This window comes from Aythya marila (genome assembly GCF_965140915.1).
Source record: "Aythya marila genome assembly, chromosome: 8".
In the NCBI taxonomy this organism is placed as follows: domain Eukaryota; kingdom Metazoa; phylum Chordata; class Aves; order Anseriformes; family Anatidae; genus Aythya; species Aythya marila.
Window position 1 is genome coordinate 10,178,739 of NC_139049.1, and position 16,259 is coordinate 10,194,997.

Below are 16,259 nucleotides of genomic sequence, written 5' to 3' on the forward strand. Positions count from 1 at the left end.
AATCCAGCAAAACAGCATAAAACTTTTTTAAAAAGCCCTGAAACGTCTGGGTAGCCAAAAACTCTTCAACTCACATCAAAGGGGAAAGAGCTGTGTGAGAAGTGGGATTCAAATAATTTTCCTTGCAAAACCAAACAGGAGAAATGCTGCTTCCAGCAGAGCTGCCAACTGCTCTTTTATCACCCAATAAATGCTGTGAGATAGATTTTTATTTTTTTTTTGTGGGAGCTCCTGAGAAATGTCACCCCTGGCACGGGGCACCAGGGGTGCTGGTGGCATTTGTGCCGTGTTCCTGTGCGATCCCAAATGTGCACCCCAGCAACTCCTCGTGCACGCTTGCTGATTTCCTCTCCTGCACCCGTCCTGTGCATTACCTAAAGCCTGCGGCATGCCACGGTGTGACATGGACTCCTGGATGTGAGACAGGGGTCACAGTGACCCCCGATAAACAGCAGATACAGTAGGGTAGGGTCACTGAAAGGCTTGCTCTGCGCAGTGCCTCGTTACGTTTGCTTAATGCATCCCGGCACCGAGCCCCAGAACAAGCACATCACTGGAAATCACTGGTTTCAGCTCCCCCTTCCACGGGGACTCTGCCCATCCGCTGTGACACCTTCCAAAGTCAGCACTGTAATTTCTGGGGGGCCTGATGTTGTTTCTGAACGCTGCTGCGCTGCCCTGGGCTCTAATCACCCCATCCCAGGGCCGGGGAAGGCTGGTGCTGGCCAAACATAACATCATTGCCAACTTGGTGCTGTGCTGGGTCATGGCTCGGCACTCCCTGTCCTACTGCGGCCTCCAGCAGGGGGATTTGAGGCCAGTGGCTTCCTGAGGAGGTCCTGTTTCATCCTAAAGCATCCCACGGTTGTGCCAGTGCCCTGAGATGGGGCAAGGAGCCGTTCCCTCTGAACACAAACCTGTCCCCACAGCCAGGTCTGTCCCCAGGCAGCCTGCAAGCTCTTCTCCCTGTTTTTTTACCCATCTCTACTTTGTGGGGCAGCGGTGACCCTCGCCTGGGTGTGTGACCACACTGCAGGGGAGGCAGGCAGCTCTCCCCGCAGGCAGGGGGGACGGCAAACAGCAGTGTCTGGCAGGGACTGCGTGACCCAGTGTGGGAGCGTGGCTGCTTTCATCTCCAGCCAGCCGGCGCCGATCGAGAGCTTTGACATCTGGCACGGGTAGACCAGGCATGGTCCCACGGCTCCCAGAGCCCTGGTGGATGCATGCTTGGGGCAGGAGATGGGCGGAGGTCATGCCAGTGGTCGCCTCCTGCACTCTCCCGCATCCCAGCATGGATTGTTGAGGCAGAGGAATGAGCAGCGTGACACCTCCCAGGCTCCTACCACTGCCCTGGTCCTGTCCTAGCTGTGACACAACCCAAACCACGTCCTTGGCCCCCACGGGCTGGGGTGACCCCAGTGTGGAGGCCACTGCTCCATGCCAGCTGTGCTGTCACAGAGCCCCATGCCACAGCAGCACTGCTCCCTGTTGGCTGTGCCCTCCTGCAAAGAGAGAAACCAAATCTTGCCCCAGAAACTGAGAAACGGCAAAACTTGCCTTTGGAGGCGTAAAGCTGTGCTTTTGGCTCTATTTCTGGGAGGACAGCGTGGGCTGAAGCTGCCCACAAGGTGCTGAGGGGCTGGGGGAACAGCCCCTCATGCAAATTGAGGCCAAAGCAGGGCAAAGAGGCAGATGCGTGATGCGGCAGGGTGGCACAGCTGTCACCTCGTCAACACAAAACCAAAACTGCCAGCACCCCAGGCTGGGGGCTGTCCGGGGCAGCCATCCCCTGCAGCTTTGTACTGGTGGCACAAGGAACATGCCAAATGTACGCCAAGGGACGAGAAGGGCTGTAAAAGTGCCTGTTTTGTTGAGGACAAAACTCCCCTGGCACAGTACAGGGACCGGGCTGAGCTGGTGGCACCATGCTCACAGCGGTGCAAGTGCCCGGGTCATGCAAAGGGCACCCCCGTAGGCTCAGCTGCTTCCTTTCCCATCTTGCCAAGCACTAAAATAAACCAGATTCCCACCTGGCTCCATCCCCTCTGCTCTCTGGCGGATATTTAAAGACAGGGAGGCAGATGACCAGGGGCCTGCGGGCCATTCCCAGGGAATCCAATGCCCCAGGGCAACCCTGCAAGGGCAGGAACAAACAAAACCCACATCGATTATTTGCCTCTGCAGGCAAGAAAAAATGTTACAGGTGGGGTTCACCCAGGCCATGGCCCCTTTCAGCTCCCCTGCAGTGACAGAGTACAACCAGAGGAAAGCACTGCCACTGCTCCGAGCTTTGCTCTCCCCCTGGTTAGCACAAGGGATCAGCGGCATCAGTGGAAGGGGGAGTCCGTGGGGCAGGGCTCTAGGGATGGTCTCAACGCACAGCTGCCAGCTTCGAGAGAACACATGGATGGCACGCACCACCACAGACACCAGCTTCCTTTTCTCTGCCCTGGGACAGTTACTTTCAACTCACATTTCTGCAACAGCCCCCTGTATGCTTCCTATAAAAGCTGCCCTGTTTCTGTACTCCGTTTCATCCAGTTTACCTGCCCCACCCCCCCCAGCCTGTTTCTGTTTTTATTTTTTTTTTTGCACTTAGGCAGCCAAAGAACAGAAATTTCCCCTGGGCAGACAGTAAAAACCTCGCCGGGAAACACCACATCCCTTCACGCCGCTTGTGCTGTGCCAGAGCTGCTAGGGGAGGCGGGGGCCAGCAACCATCGCCCTCACTGCAAGCACCCCCAAATACTTTTGTCCCTGCTTTTGTCCCCCAGGGGGCTGATTTTTTGGCAAGTTTTGCCACCTACAGCTCTTCAAATGTTTCCACTGACTACGGCAGATCTGGGTCAGCACCTCACATCCCATCCCCAGGCTTCAAATTTGGGGCAAAACAAAGAGGAATGCAGTCAGAAGCCACCTGACAAAAGCTTTACTTGGGAGCCCCAGCCCTGCTCTGCTTGGTGTTGGGAACCTGAGACCCCCTCTTGCTCACAAACCTGCTTTTTTCATCCCTAGCTTCAGTGACAACCCACCTGTGTGTCCCTCAGACAGGCTGCAGCTGTGTCCCGAAGCCTGGTTTCCTCCCTGGGTGCTAAGGATGTGCCACGTACGGTGTGGGTTGAGCTGAGGTTACCTGGGCAGCTGAAATTTGGCCGTGTCCCACCTTGGAGCGCCTGGCCTGCAGCTGGCAGAGTGCATTCTTCACGTCATTGTTGGCTGCCGTTTCCTACGGACATTTAAAAAAAAAAAAAAAAAACATTAAAAAAAAAATAAATGAACTGGTGACTCGCACAGAGATCCCCTACAGGCCAGGATCCCATTGACCCCTGCCCTCGAGCTGGAAGGGGACCCCGGCAGGGTCACCTTGTCCCTGGGACAGGGATGTGGACCTGGAGCCAGGAAACCCAACCCGTGCATGGCAAGGGGGATGATCAGGAGAACTGGGCTCAGTCTGATGTACTTTTTAGGAACAGCAAGCACAGGAGAACCCTCACGGAGGTGGTCAGCTGCAGGGGGAGCCTGGGCAACCAGCTCCATGTGCCCTAGCATCCTCCCGTGGGGCTCACAGCCACCAGTGCCAGCTTTGTGGCTGCAGGGCTGCTCAGAGCCTAAGGGCTGGCGTTGTCCCACTCCCCACTGGGGACTTAAATCCTTAAATAGGTGATTGCAGGAGAGCAGCCGCAGCAAACGCTGCGGGGCCTTGTAAGGCAGGGGCCGGTCTCTGCTCATGGAAAAATTCAGCAGCTGGAGCTGCGCCAAACTCCCCCCGAAAACATTCCTGCAAAGGGAGGTTTCAGCTCCAGGGTCAAAGGGAAAAACTCAAGGATCAGTTGTCAGAGGAATGAAGCCCAGGCGCATGTAGCTGTGCTTGCAGGCGGCCCTGCCGGTCCCGCCACCCTCACACCTAGCAAAACCTGCCTGTGGATGGGCCCAGCTCCATAGCAGCAGCTCGGGATGGCAAAAAAGGCTGAGTGTGTGCCGTGAGGTGACCTGCCCTGCTCCTGGTGCCCTTTTGGATTCAGCACGGGCAGGATAATGGGGAAAAACCTGAGCTGAAGGATGCAGGGATGCCCAGGATCCATGCTTGTCCCTGCAGCCTCAGGCACGCTTGGCCCCCAAGCACAGGGGCCACACCACAAGCACCAGTTCCCACCCGATCGCCCCGTTATGGGAACATGCAGACACACTTCAAGGCAGCCCCTGAGACCAGTGCCTTGAATGCTTTGATATTCAGATTTCTCCGGTGGAGGCCTAGATCAGTCACAGCTATTTAAATCCCAGCCTGTCACCTTTTCCAGCATCGCTTCCAAGCAGCTTTAGCGGCATATTGCGGGGCTGGGAGCCCTGCAGAAACCAAGCACGTCTGTGATGGGGTCGCTTGAGCAATGCCACAGCCATTCCTTGTGGTCTCAGAGCTGAAACGCAGGCTGGGGGGCACTGGGGAAGTGCTCTGGTGCCGGCTTCTTCCCCCCCGAGCTGGGGTTTAGGAAACACAAACCCCAAATGCTCCATGCAGTGAACTGTCAGGCAGAAGGGGATTGCATGAGCGAGTGTTTTCCTATATGACGGAGGGCTGACCCGGTCGGTGGTCCTCACAGCCCTCCTTGCAGCTGGCGAGGGAGATCTTGTTGCATGGAATGAAGAGTGGGAACTGAGGCGCTCACAGCGGGGCTCGCACCCTTGACCCTAGGCACTGCTCGGGGCGTGACGGGAATGTCCCTCTCCCAGCTGCTCTGCTGCCAAGACACCCCACCGGCCACGTCGCCCCGGCAGGGCCAAGGGGTGACTCCATGGCTCGCCTCTGACCGGCGGGGACGGGCGGTGACGTGGCCGGTCCCGTGGCGTGGCACGCAGGCACAGGTGAGTCAGTGCCTCGCAGGCAAAGTCTGAGCCACCTGGATGTGCCCAGTTGCCCTTCAGACTCAGGCAGCTCGCACCACTGAGGTGCCCCAGTGTCCCCAGAGCACTGCGGTTGCTCACAGGATCCCCAAGGGGACCCCAAACCAAAGCGGGGTGGCTAAACGAGCAATGTCAGTGCAGGGGTGGGCTGGCAGGGGGCCCCATCACCCCCTCCCCACTGCGCTGGGAACACCCACACGCTTTCTGTGCTTCAACTAAAATCAGCCTCAGCGCCTGCTGCTCTGTCACGAGCTGAAGGAGGGGGATCTTTAACCATTTAATCATTGAGAAACAGCGCAATTAGCGGCCCCTTCAGCCGGGCAGGGCCGGGCTCCCACCGCCAGATGGCGGCTGCGGGCTCCCCGGCGTCCCTTGCGCCCGGCCGGGCTCGGCTGAGGCGGAGGCGGCGGGGCCGGGAAGCTCCGGGGCTGGGGGGGGCTCTGAGGGGTCCCTGCTGCCGCTGTGGGCACCCCCCGCTTCTTATCCGTGCCTGGGGGGGGCTGTAGGGGGAGGTGGGTGCTGCCCGCGCCCGCTGGCAGACCCCAAAGGGGTCCCGCAGCGCGGTGAACCCGCAGCCGGCTCCTTCCTCAGCCCCTGGGCTGCAGCATGGTGTGTGCGCAGGTGGAGACGAGCCCCAGGCGCTGCTGGCAGAAGGTGCTGTACGAGCGGCAGCCCTTCCCCGATAACTACGTGGACCAGAGGTTCCTGGAGGAGCTGCGGAAGAACGTCCACGCCCGCCAGTACCAGTACTGGGCCGTGGTCTTCGAGTCGGGGGCCGTGGTGCAGCAGCTCTGCAGCGTCTGCGTTTTCGTCGTCACCTGGTGGTACATGGACGCCGGGGTGCTGAGCCCGCAGGGGCTGTTTGGGGCGGCCCTGGCCTCCTCGCTGCTCGGCTACGTGCTCTTCGATGCCATCGACGCCGGGGTTGGGCGGCGGGAGAGCGGGCGGACGCGGTGGGCAGACCTGAAGAGCACGCTGGTGTTCATCGCCTTCACCTACGGCTTCTCCCCGGTGCTGAAGACGCTGACAGAGTCCATCAGCACGGACACGATCTACGCCATGTCGGTCTTCATGCTCCTCGGCCACCTCATCTTCTTCGACTACGGCGCCAACGCTGCCATCGTGTCCAGCACGCTGTCCCTCAACATGGCCATCTTCGCCTCGGTGTGCCTGGCCTCGCGCCTGCCGCGCTCCCTCCATGCCTTCGTCATGGTCACCTTCGCCATGCAGATCTTCGCCCTCTGGCCCATGCTGCAGAAGAAGCTGAAGGCCCGGACACCGCGCTGCTACGTGGCAGTGACCGTGCTCTTTGCGCTGGCGGCGCTGGCAGGGCTGGCGAGCATCTCCAGCGTGGGTGCCGTGCTCTTTGCCTCGCTGCTGCTCTCCATCTCCTGCCTCTGCCCTTACTGCCTCATCCGGCTTCAGCAGCTCAAGGACAACATCCACGGGCCGTGGGATGAGGCTGAAATCAAGGAGGACCTCTCCAGGTTCCTCACGTAGGCCTGGCCAGGGGGGAGAGGGGCTCAGTGCTGCAAGCAGCACGGAGAGACTTTTCTGGGGGGATCCCCAGCTCAATAAAACCTCTCACACAGGGAATGTGTCTGTGTGTGCTCTGTAACAGCCCTGCAGCAGGGTGGTGCCTGGCAGACCCACGGTGGTATTTTTGTCCAGCTCTGGCCATCAAGCCAGAGGGACGGGGCAGAATCCTGCAGAGGGATGAGGCCGCAGCTCAGCACACTCTGTGGGTGCACCCAGCGGGCACCCAGCCTGGCCCCAGGGTGCTGCAGCGGTGACAGGGCCCAGCCTGGTCCTGTCCAGCACTATCTGTCCAGTGTCCGTCTGTCCAGCTCCGCACATAACGCAACAGAGGGCGCTCCTGGCAAACAAGTCAGGCTGGAGGCCAGCCCGGGACGAGCCGGCCCTGCTGTGCTGTTGAGTTTTTTCCATCACACACCAGGGGCAGGTGGTCCAGTAGGGCACGGACTTGGGCAAAGCAGACACACCCGTATGCAGATGCACACCACCAAGTGTCTGAGACCACCAGCACCTCTGCAGACCACGGGACCTGCAGCAGCTGAGGCTGACAGCTCTCATTCCTGCGGTGTTTTGCCCTAGCACTGCTCCTTTCAGTGTAAAGGCCACTCAGACCCCTCCTACCCTGGAAGCAGTACAAGGAGGTGTTTAAACCATCCCAGTAAGTTTTCCTGTAAGATGCAGCAGCACCAACTTTGCACGCACACTCTGGGATGGTGAAAGGTGACAAGGGCAAGGCACCCCACTGCTGCAGAAGTGTGAGTTCCTGCTCGATTAAACCCACTGAGTGTGAAGGGCTTTTTGCAGGAAAACGGCTCACGTGGAGCACTGGCGTCTTCCCAGCGAGCAGGCGCTGGCTCCTTGGGCTTCCTAGGAAATGAGAACCCACTGCAGAGCCTCCAACACCTCCAGCGCTTTGTTATGACATTTGCCAAGTTTTAAATGTTGCTGTTTGTTGTCATGGTGACAACTACATCTCATTTTGTTTTTAATTAAAGAAAACCTGCAGAGGTTTAGAGTATGTGCTCCAGGCTCGCAGGGAGCGCGGGAGTAGCCAGATGCTCACAATCAAGATGACATTCTTCAGCCCTTCAGAAAGAAAATCATTTCTTCACGAGGAGGTTCCCAAGAAAGCCAGGCAGCTGCCAGGGACCAGGGGGCCCCATCCTGTGTCAGGCTAATGCCACTGCAATGCTGCCACCCCAAGCAGATGCACAGAGTCCATCGGTAGGGCAAGACTCCAGTGGGATTGGTGCAAACCTAAGAAGTTAAAAATCATCCTTGTCAAAGAAAGGAATCAAATCTAGCCTGCCTGGCTCCTGCAGTTAATTTCTGTCTTGGTAGGGGCCATGCTAGCAGCAGCCAGGTTTACTTGAAGCTGCTGCTGCACAAACACACCACTGTCCCCAAACTGTTACTAACTGCAGTCATAAATCTTTGTGGTTATCAATTGCTGGTGCATCTCAGGTGGAGCACACGCCTGACTCCATTCTGAATGTGCAATATCCAAGATAATGGGGACAAACCGGTGTGTGCGTGGGGGCTGTTTCACCATTAGGCACAGCACATGGGGCTGGGGGGCAGCTGTCCCTCACCACCAGCTCAAGGTGGTTGCAGGGATCTGATGGTTCATTAGGCTAATGCAAACAGGGCAAGGTAGCCTTGTTTTTTTTGTTTTGAGGCTGGATTTAAGGCTACAAGAAAGCATAATTTCTGCCAGACCCATTCACCCAAAGTGAAATGTTTCCTAAAAAATAATCCACTCAAATTCAGACTCTCAAAAACAACCCTGGGTTAGGAAAAGTGCAAATATGAGTTCCCAAGGTATGATTCCAGGTGGCAATGGGCACGAAGTAATGTGGCTCTGGGCAATAAGGGAGCTAGAAACACAAGGACTAGCAGAGACTCTGTGGCTCTGTGTTGCTCCCCCAGCAAAGCTTCATCTCAGACCCTGAGGAGGACTCGAAATGATCCAGAGTCCGTGCTCTTACCTTCACTGGAGCTCTCTGCTTGTCTGGAGCTGCTCGGTGCACAGCAGGACAGCCCCACACTGGGATGTTCGGGTCACCTACTCTGCTGGGGAATGGCCATGTCCAGGAGGAGGAGATGGGTTCCCAGTGGGGTGGCCTCGAGCTGATGGAGACCTATTGGGCAAGTTGAGGCTAGCCATGGCATGTGGTGGCTGTGCCACAATCGTTATCAACCCCAACTAGAACCCAGTGGGTCACTACAAACAGATCCCTGGGCTTGGATTGATCCAGCAGGCCACCTCTGCCTGGCTCCAGCCAGGATTTGTCCTGCTCAGCTTGCCGCAGGCAGCTTCATCTCCACACGCAGCCACAAGCCTCTGTTCTGCCCTGCTGCTTCCTTTCAGTGCCTCGTTAGCCTGCACACTCTGCAGCACTGCTGGAATAAATGGCCATAATGAGTACGTCTTTGTGCCTGAGGTCAGAACATGCCCTACAGAGCAGAACGTAGCCAAAACTGTGTTCAACTCAGCAGTACAATCGGATGCCCTTTGAGCACTCGCTACCTGAGCCTCGTTCTGAGGCTTCGCTGGTGCCCACGATGACACCAAGCAAAGAAATAGATCCTTTGTGATTCGCACGTAACTGAATCATCATCAACCACCTCTACAGAATTAAACTTTTTAAGCACAAATTACTTGGTGTTACAAAAAGCGCGGTTCCTTTCTTTCTAGTTGTCATTCCCAAGTCCCACTGAGATACAGCGCCTCACTGGGACGTTTTCTTGTGATTTGAATCTGGCCCAAACGCAAGTAATTGCACGCTGGCTGGGGCTAAGCCGTGCTCCTGGGGGAGTCGCCGCCACGTGCCGTCTGGAATCTCCATCTACAGAGCGTGCAGCAGGGAAAGGCAAGCGGCAGCCACCCACAGCAGCCCCAGCGGGCTGGCAGGGGCCTCCGTCCCTCCTGCACGTGGGAGACCGGCGTCTGGGAAGCCTGGAAACAGTGAAGCTTTAGTCTTTGAAGGTAAGACCTTTTTATCTCTTCAGTTCCCGCAGTAATCGCTAGGCTTTGCTCTGCACGTCACGTAGCTTTGTGCCACGAGAGGCAACGGCAACAGTCTGAGCGATCAGGAAACCAAAATAAAGATTTTGGTCTGAAATCATCCCCTGAGCAGCAGCCTGGGATGCATAATGTCACCGGCCGGGGTGCAGCACCACCCACCTTCTCCCCCTACCCACAGAACATGTGCCATTGCCAGATGGAAATGGCACAGACGAGGTTAAACGGCTTCTTCAGAAAGTCACCCCACGAGCTGAAGCCAAAGCACGTGCCAAGGTTTCCCAGCACAAAGGCCCTTATGCTAACCAATCCCTTCTACTATTTATGAGATTTTAGGAGTAGCTACCTGACCATGAAGTTCAGTCCTATCTCCAACAACATTTTTATCAAATGCTTCTGAAGAAGGTAAACATTTCTGTGAAGGATATAACACTATAAAACGTCCCCCGAAAGAACTTTGTGCCTTACATCCTAACACACTGAGGTTGGCTGGCAGACAGGAGGGCAGCAGCAGTTTCTGAGGTGCAGTAGATAAAGCTTTAGAAATAAAATATCAGCCACCTTTTGTCATTGCTTCCTTTCTCAGTACCACACCGTACCATAGAGGGAAAGCAGTGAGAGCTGCCCTAGTACAGAACAGATTCTTGAACAACCTGGAAAAAAAAAGTAGCTTGTAAAATTCAGCCTGGTCCCGTTCCCTCTTACCTCAGAGATGAAATGAAGCCAAAACCTCCTGCCTCTTGCAGAGCCAGCTGGGTACAGATGTCATCTCTCTTGCAATCCTGAAAAGCACAATTCCTGAATGCTGTTTTTGTTTTTTGTTTGTTTGTTTGTTTTGCCTCTGTCTCTGAGGGCAGCGAGTTCCACTGCTGAGAGATGCAGCAAAGTAAGCCAGCCCAAGCTCACTTCTCGTCCTACCTTTTGGAAGTTATGTTCACACGACCATTAGGATCCTCCACTTCTCCCTTTTCCCAGGGTGCTGGGAAGCACATTGCCCATCACTATTCTCTTTCCAGCTCCTGCAATTCCTAGTCTAGTACACACAACTCAAAAGTCTAGCAGGAATGATTCTCTTCCTAAGAGTTACTGTTGTTGGCATGTTTGTGTTTCCCCTGCTTTCTGCTAATACCTTTATTGTTTCTTCTGTTTTACTCTATCAGAAGACAAAGCCTAAGTGAGGTGCAAACAAAAATCTGTACAAGTCTGCAGCTCTCTGGGCTTACAACCCCCTATCATTTGAGCAAACCTCATTTACCAGCATGGTGGGGCAGCAGTTCCCTGGATAGAGGAGTTGTCAGCAGGGTCCTAAATCAGCTGCAAGAACTGCCCCAGCTCGGCAGAGCTTTGTCAGACCTGGCTTATTTATCTTACCTGGCCTGCTTATCTTTCACTTGGATGCCACAGGGACAGAAATACTTGGAATCCCAGAGGTAGCTACCTGCAGCTATTTGAGCTCTGATGCTCCAACGAGGTCAGCTCGCAGAGAATTTAGAGGTTTAGCTTGAAAAAAGCGGTGAGAACAGCTGCGATGTGTCTATAAGTGTGCAGATTCATCGGCAGAGAGACTGCTGCAATCTTCAACTTTCCACTCAGCACGCAGCCAGGTGCTGCTGCGGGTGCGTTAAGCATCTGTTAGGAACCTTTTGCAGTCTCTGTTGTTCAAGACGTTGATTATTCTTCTTCCTGCTAATACTAAGCCAAATGTATTTACACTGAGCAGTCCTGGTGGCTCGTGAATTCAGAAATTGGAGGTGGAATCCCAGCAGTACGTCCCTCCCTCCAACACCTCGGAGGGTGGGGGTCGCCACAGAGCCCAGGCAATTGCTTTTGTGGAGGGAGCATTAATGGCTCCATTTGAGAAGCAGTAGGTAAATCCTTCAATAGAAAACCAGCACACATTCATTTTGTAGCCAGACTTTTATTTTCTTTGTATCCAGGCTTATCATTGACATCTGAAAATAAAATATTTCATTTACAAATAGACTAGTGCAAATTAAAGATAATTTTGGAGAAAAGATGACAGACTGCACATAACAAAAAAAAAAAAAAAAAAAAAAGATGTGTGTGTGTTAGGACGATCTTCCTGGAACAGCTGGAGGAGGTCGCCTAGGAAAAAGACAAAAAATAACCCAAAATTCAAGGGGAGGGGGAGAAGAGATTTAAAACAAAAGGTCGAGATACAATCGAATGACTCATATACAAATTTATCTTAACAAAATGGGTTAAGGAAAAAAAAGGCACAGAACATGCACAGTGAGGAAAAGAGCAAGAAGGAGATTAGAATCAGCTGGCTATCAGCACAGCCTCTGCTTTCATCCTCACCATTTCCCATCTGATGTGCTGGCGCCAGAGAGCTAGGACAACCCCATCACAAGTGTGAAGGTTGCTGCTCAGAGGCTTTCTACTTTTCGTGCAGGAAATAATATCCTCCTAGAAGAGCTTTTCTCTAGCCAGCCTTAAAATCTACACCGCTACCTGCTGCAAACGCTGCTCCTGGAATAGAGCTTTTTCAAATGAGACTGATGAAATCAGGAGCGAGCGAACAAGATGTGTCTATGAGCTGGACTGGGGTATCTGAAGGGAACCTTGCTGGGGAAGGCTAAAAGCTTGGGTGACAGCAGCGTAATCAATCTACTGCCAAAACCTGCAGGAGAGACCCTTGCCAGTGGATGGCTCGGTGGCCTGGATGGAGAAGAGCGGCCGCTCACCCCGTTGTCCAGCACGCAGCACTGGTGCATTGCCGGCCAGCACGCCTGGAAACAACTCTCAGAGGGAGAGGTAACGTACCCCAGGCAGACGGACACGTGTGTCATGCTGCTGTTTGCTCAGGGAGACTGTGCAGACTGCCTCGGGCGCATCCATTAAAGGCTATTAAAAAAAAAATGTCCCCAAGTGTTACAGCAAGCTTGCTGTGAACGCAAATGGGGACGTTACTGCTTTGCTTGTTCCACCTTTTGTTCCCAATTTCCCCAAACCTAAGGACCAGCACGGTGCCTGCTGCTTGGTGGGAAATGCCCCCTGCTGCTGTGCTGTACTCATGCCGTGCAGAGCTGCTCCTCCGAGCACCCATTCCAGTTACTTGGCTCGTACCAATCTGAGGGAGGAACTGAGTAATCAAGGCATTCTGAGGCAGCTGCGTGGCCATACACAACTGCTTTAGGGGAAATCCCTTCCAAGCAGCACACGTACACAGGCACAGTTTTACTCTGCTCCTGAGGACTCAGCCTGGCCCTGTGCTCAGCTCTCGGCCCCCCTCAAATATGCTTCTCCCAGCAATGAAACCAACACCAGGCTCTGCTTGAAAAACATTCACTCAGCAAAACATCCCCAAAGCATCCAAGCCCCTAGCAGGGCAGAAGGTTGAATGCTTCCCGTGGGCTACTTCTCTCTCGTCTCCCCTTTTCCTGACACTTGGAGTGATCTGAACTGCAACGCACCTCTCCGGTAAATCCTCGCTGCAGACCCAACCGAGGTGGGAAGCAGGCAGAGATTACGGTACAAGACTGGAGCCCGCTCATGCACATCCAGAAAGTAATAATAAAAGCCCAGCAGGAGTTACAGTTTATTTCAGGTTCAGAAATGCAGCATAACATGTTTACAGCAGGTGTATGCGATGCTCGGTAATGACCATGGTTTCGGGAATCGACTCACTGTGCTCAAAGGTCAACACCAGGAACCATTTACAGACTACGAAACCAAAGGCAGATGTTTTGGCTCATATGAAACAGGGCATTAACATACAGAGCAAAATTCGGAAAGAAATTAAGCGCTTGCTTCTTACAAAAAAGAAGTCATTGTTTACACCATCCTGGAAAAGTAAAGAGACAGGAAGTAAAGCAAACGGCCGGCAAGACGGGACAAATCATATATCAAGCAAGAGTGGAGGACTGTCTGGACGGGAGGAGCCATCGGTATCAGCTCGCCTGCAGACAAAGCAAGAGGAAAGACAGGCAGAGTAACGTTCATTTACACAGGGAAGCTGTTCTGCTAGAGCCCAGGGAGGAGGTTCAGTGCCACCGCGGGAGGACGTGTGCCACAAGCATCCCCAAAAGTCCATGTCTCCCCAGTGCCACATGTGCAAAATAGGTCTGCTTTCAATTCAGGAGGTTTGGACTGTTTTAAGACAAAGACAGAACTAGCCAGTAATCTCCACATGATGTACACACATTTAGTGTATTGGCCTGCGATACAGAGTATAATATTTTCTATGTTATGCTTTAACATGAAGTGTCGTAACCTCTAATGCATCTCCTTTAATATAATAATCTATTTTTACGAGGCTTACTCAAAGTGCAACAAGATCAGCAATAAAATAAACACAGGTTAACTATGTACATAAGCCTTTTCTCTGAACATACAAGCATTTTAACGTAACGCAAGATCCCCTGACATCAAAGGCCAAGAACTATTTACGGCATGAGCAAACTCCTCAGCTGCTGGTCAGCCATGACAAGGAAAAGTGGAACATGTTCTCCGGGCAGAGACTCGGGCTTAGCTTACATGCAATACTAGATAAACACCCTCCTGAAACCTAGCTGCCTACATCATCTGGCTCACGTAAGCTCAAAAAACCTGCTGTTGCTTAACGGGAGTCTCCTCTGCTCCTTAGCAATCTTCTGAGCTTTGCCAGAGGGGATCAAACGAAGGGAGAGTAACCTGTGCTTCTCTGATCCAGGAGCTCAGGCTCAGCTGACCCTGGGGAAGGGTGTCTGCAGAGGGGACAGCAGCCACTCTCAGCCAGCCAGTCCCCCTAGCAGATCCCTTAAGGTACTGGTGAGCCTGTTCTCCTCTCCTTCAGGTGTGGATTGAGCTGATAGCAAGTTGCTCCTCTGAGAACAAGGGATGGGAGAGAGATGGCTCACCAGAATCATCCATCCCAGGCACTGCACAGCACAAGAAAATGGGTCTAGGCTAGGAGCAGAGTGTTTATTCAGTTGGAATTGGCAATTTCTTGTGAAGCACTTAGCATTTTTTTTCTAGAAACAATTCTACATAGTTGATTCTAAAAAGTATATATGCAAGAAGAGGTAAAATCATCAAACTCTGGATCTGTGCTAAAGGTTAATTATTAGCCTACACATCTAAAAGCATTGCGTTTTAGCAGCAGGTCCAGATTTAGGTGTGATGGGGATGCAGAGGAGGGGAGTGCAGCTACCTGCTACGTCCCACAAGCTCAATACTGAGCACAGAACCAGATGGTGCTCACACCAGGGCCATGGGTGCCTCACTGCTGCCTCCTCTTTCTCTCCTCAATCCGCTCCTGGGAGCTTCATTGACAATTCAGGATTGCCGCTGAGAAATACAATTTCCTGTGGGGCAGAGTTAAGGATAGTGCTGAACTGTGCTAGCTATTTCCTTTATGCTTGACAGAAACAGTCATTAAATTCAGAAGTCTCAGGTACAGAGGATTTAAATACCTGTTTTTAGGCCAAGAGCTTTGTCATCTAATTAAGCTCCTACCTTACCAGCATTCCCATGCAGTCACACCGGTCTGAATCACCCCTTCTGGAGGCAACTCAGCAAAATGCTTAGGGTAAGGTGGGATAACCCCAAACCATAGGCTTGCAGCATCACTGAACAAATACCAATATCTGGGGGTACAGTGACCTTCTGTGGCCAAGCTGCAAGAGGTGCTAAGCTTGACTTTCTGTCAGAAGGCAGCTGCCAGTCAGTAATAGAGCTCTGACAAGCTATACACAGATTTGCTGGCTAGGCAACAAAATGGACTACTATAGCTATAAAAATACACCTGATTGATGGACTACACGTAACAGCAGAGAGTACCATGCAGCAGAAAGCTGTAGACCAAGAAACACGATCAAAATATGCTTTGAGTAGGCTTTTGGTAGTAAGAACCAGAAACGCGCAGTTGGACTTACAGCCTTTTCATCCTTGAAAGCTGACGCTGTGCACCTGATTGTGAAGCTGTAGGCCTGTTCTCCAAACACACAGCAGCCATTTAAGGACTTTTCTGAGATCACCGAGGTGCCGGTGCTCTGACAAATTCCATCTCCCCCATGCTTCAGATGTTGACCTCTAGACTCCCCACGTGTGTGTCGTAAGTATGAGGTTTACAGGAAATTAAAGTTAGGCTAACATACAAATCATGATGCTTTCCCAAACTTGTCTCTCTTATGCAAGCAGAAACATGATTTGCTTCAGCGGCAAACACAACTTATTTAATCAGCAGCCTGGGAATATTTAACAGCAAAAATCCCCATTGGCTGTGGCTCTTTGATTGGATTCTTCCTAACCACGGAGCTACAGCGCACTGGAGCCCTACATGCAGCCTCAATAAATGAATTTATTGGACTGATTATAGCGGGGACCTTCGAAACCACCAATTGCTTTGCCTAGGGATCTGTAACCATAATTGTAATAACAGCAATTAATATTTTCTGAAATTAATCTCTAGCTTAATTCTGTCGACTCAAGTTTTAAACTACACGGGTAACACTGACCCTAAGTGTTTAAAGTGAAGTAATGCAGAGTTAAGACAAAAGGTTTTTATAACACATCGATACAGAACGTGTAAAGCAACAGGCAGAGAGGACCTCTGAAGGTGAACGTCTGCTAAAATAATACACTGCCAGGGTGCACAGCTGAGCACTTCTCAGTAGCTGGCTGGATAAAGTGACTCCTAATCTGAGGTGTGTGGGATATCAAGAAATGCAAAGAGAAAATCGGTTTTTTTTGGAGGACATACTGGCAATTTATCGACTGGTGTGAGCAAGTATCTCAAATCCACAGTGGATCCTTGGATAGCTCAGATGCAAATCTAGGCCATAGCTCTGAATTG

At 52.8% G+C, this 16,259-nt stretch overlaps 2 protein-coding genes across 4 annotated transcripts in view; one reads left to right on the forward strand and one right to left on the reverse strand.

Annotated features, from left to right (window-relative positions):
* The first annotated feature begins 5,340 nt into the window (after positions 1-5,340).
* On the forward strand, positions 5,341-6,489 carry PIGC (phosphatidylinositol glycan anchor biosynthesis class C). Its single transcript, XM_082766459.1, has one exon. It carries the CDS (start codon positions 5,506-5,508, stop codon positions 6,397-6,399), a length of 894 nt encoding a protein of 297 aa, XP_082622585.1. The 5' UTR covers positions 5,341-5,505; the 3' UTR covers positions 6,400-6,489.
* A 4,911-nt stretch (positions 6,490-11,400) lies between these two features.
* Positions 11,401-16,259, reverse strand: part of DNM3 (dynamin 3) — a gene marked incomplete at its 5' end in the record, with an annotated part of 178,048 nt that continues 173,189 nt past the window's right edge. The window contains one exon of one of the 3 annotated variants that reach the window (XM_082766611.1): positions 11,401-11,566. In XM_082766611.1, the coding sequence (XP_082622737.1) occupies positions 11,530-11,566 (37 nt within the window). In that variant the 3' untranslated portion in view covers positions 11,401-11,529. Of the gene's footprint in view, positions 14,770-16,259 lie in introns of all 3 variants that reach the window. The other 2 variants (XM_082766608.1, XM_082766609.1) reach the window with 2 other exon arrangements.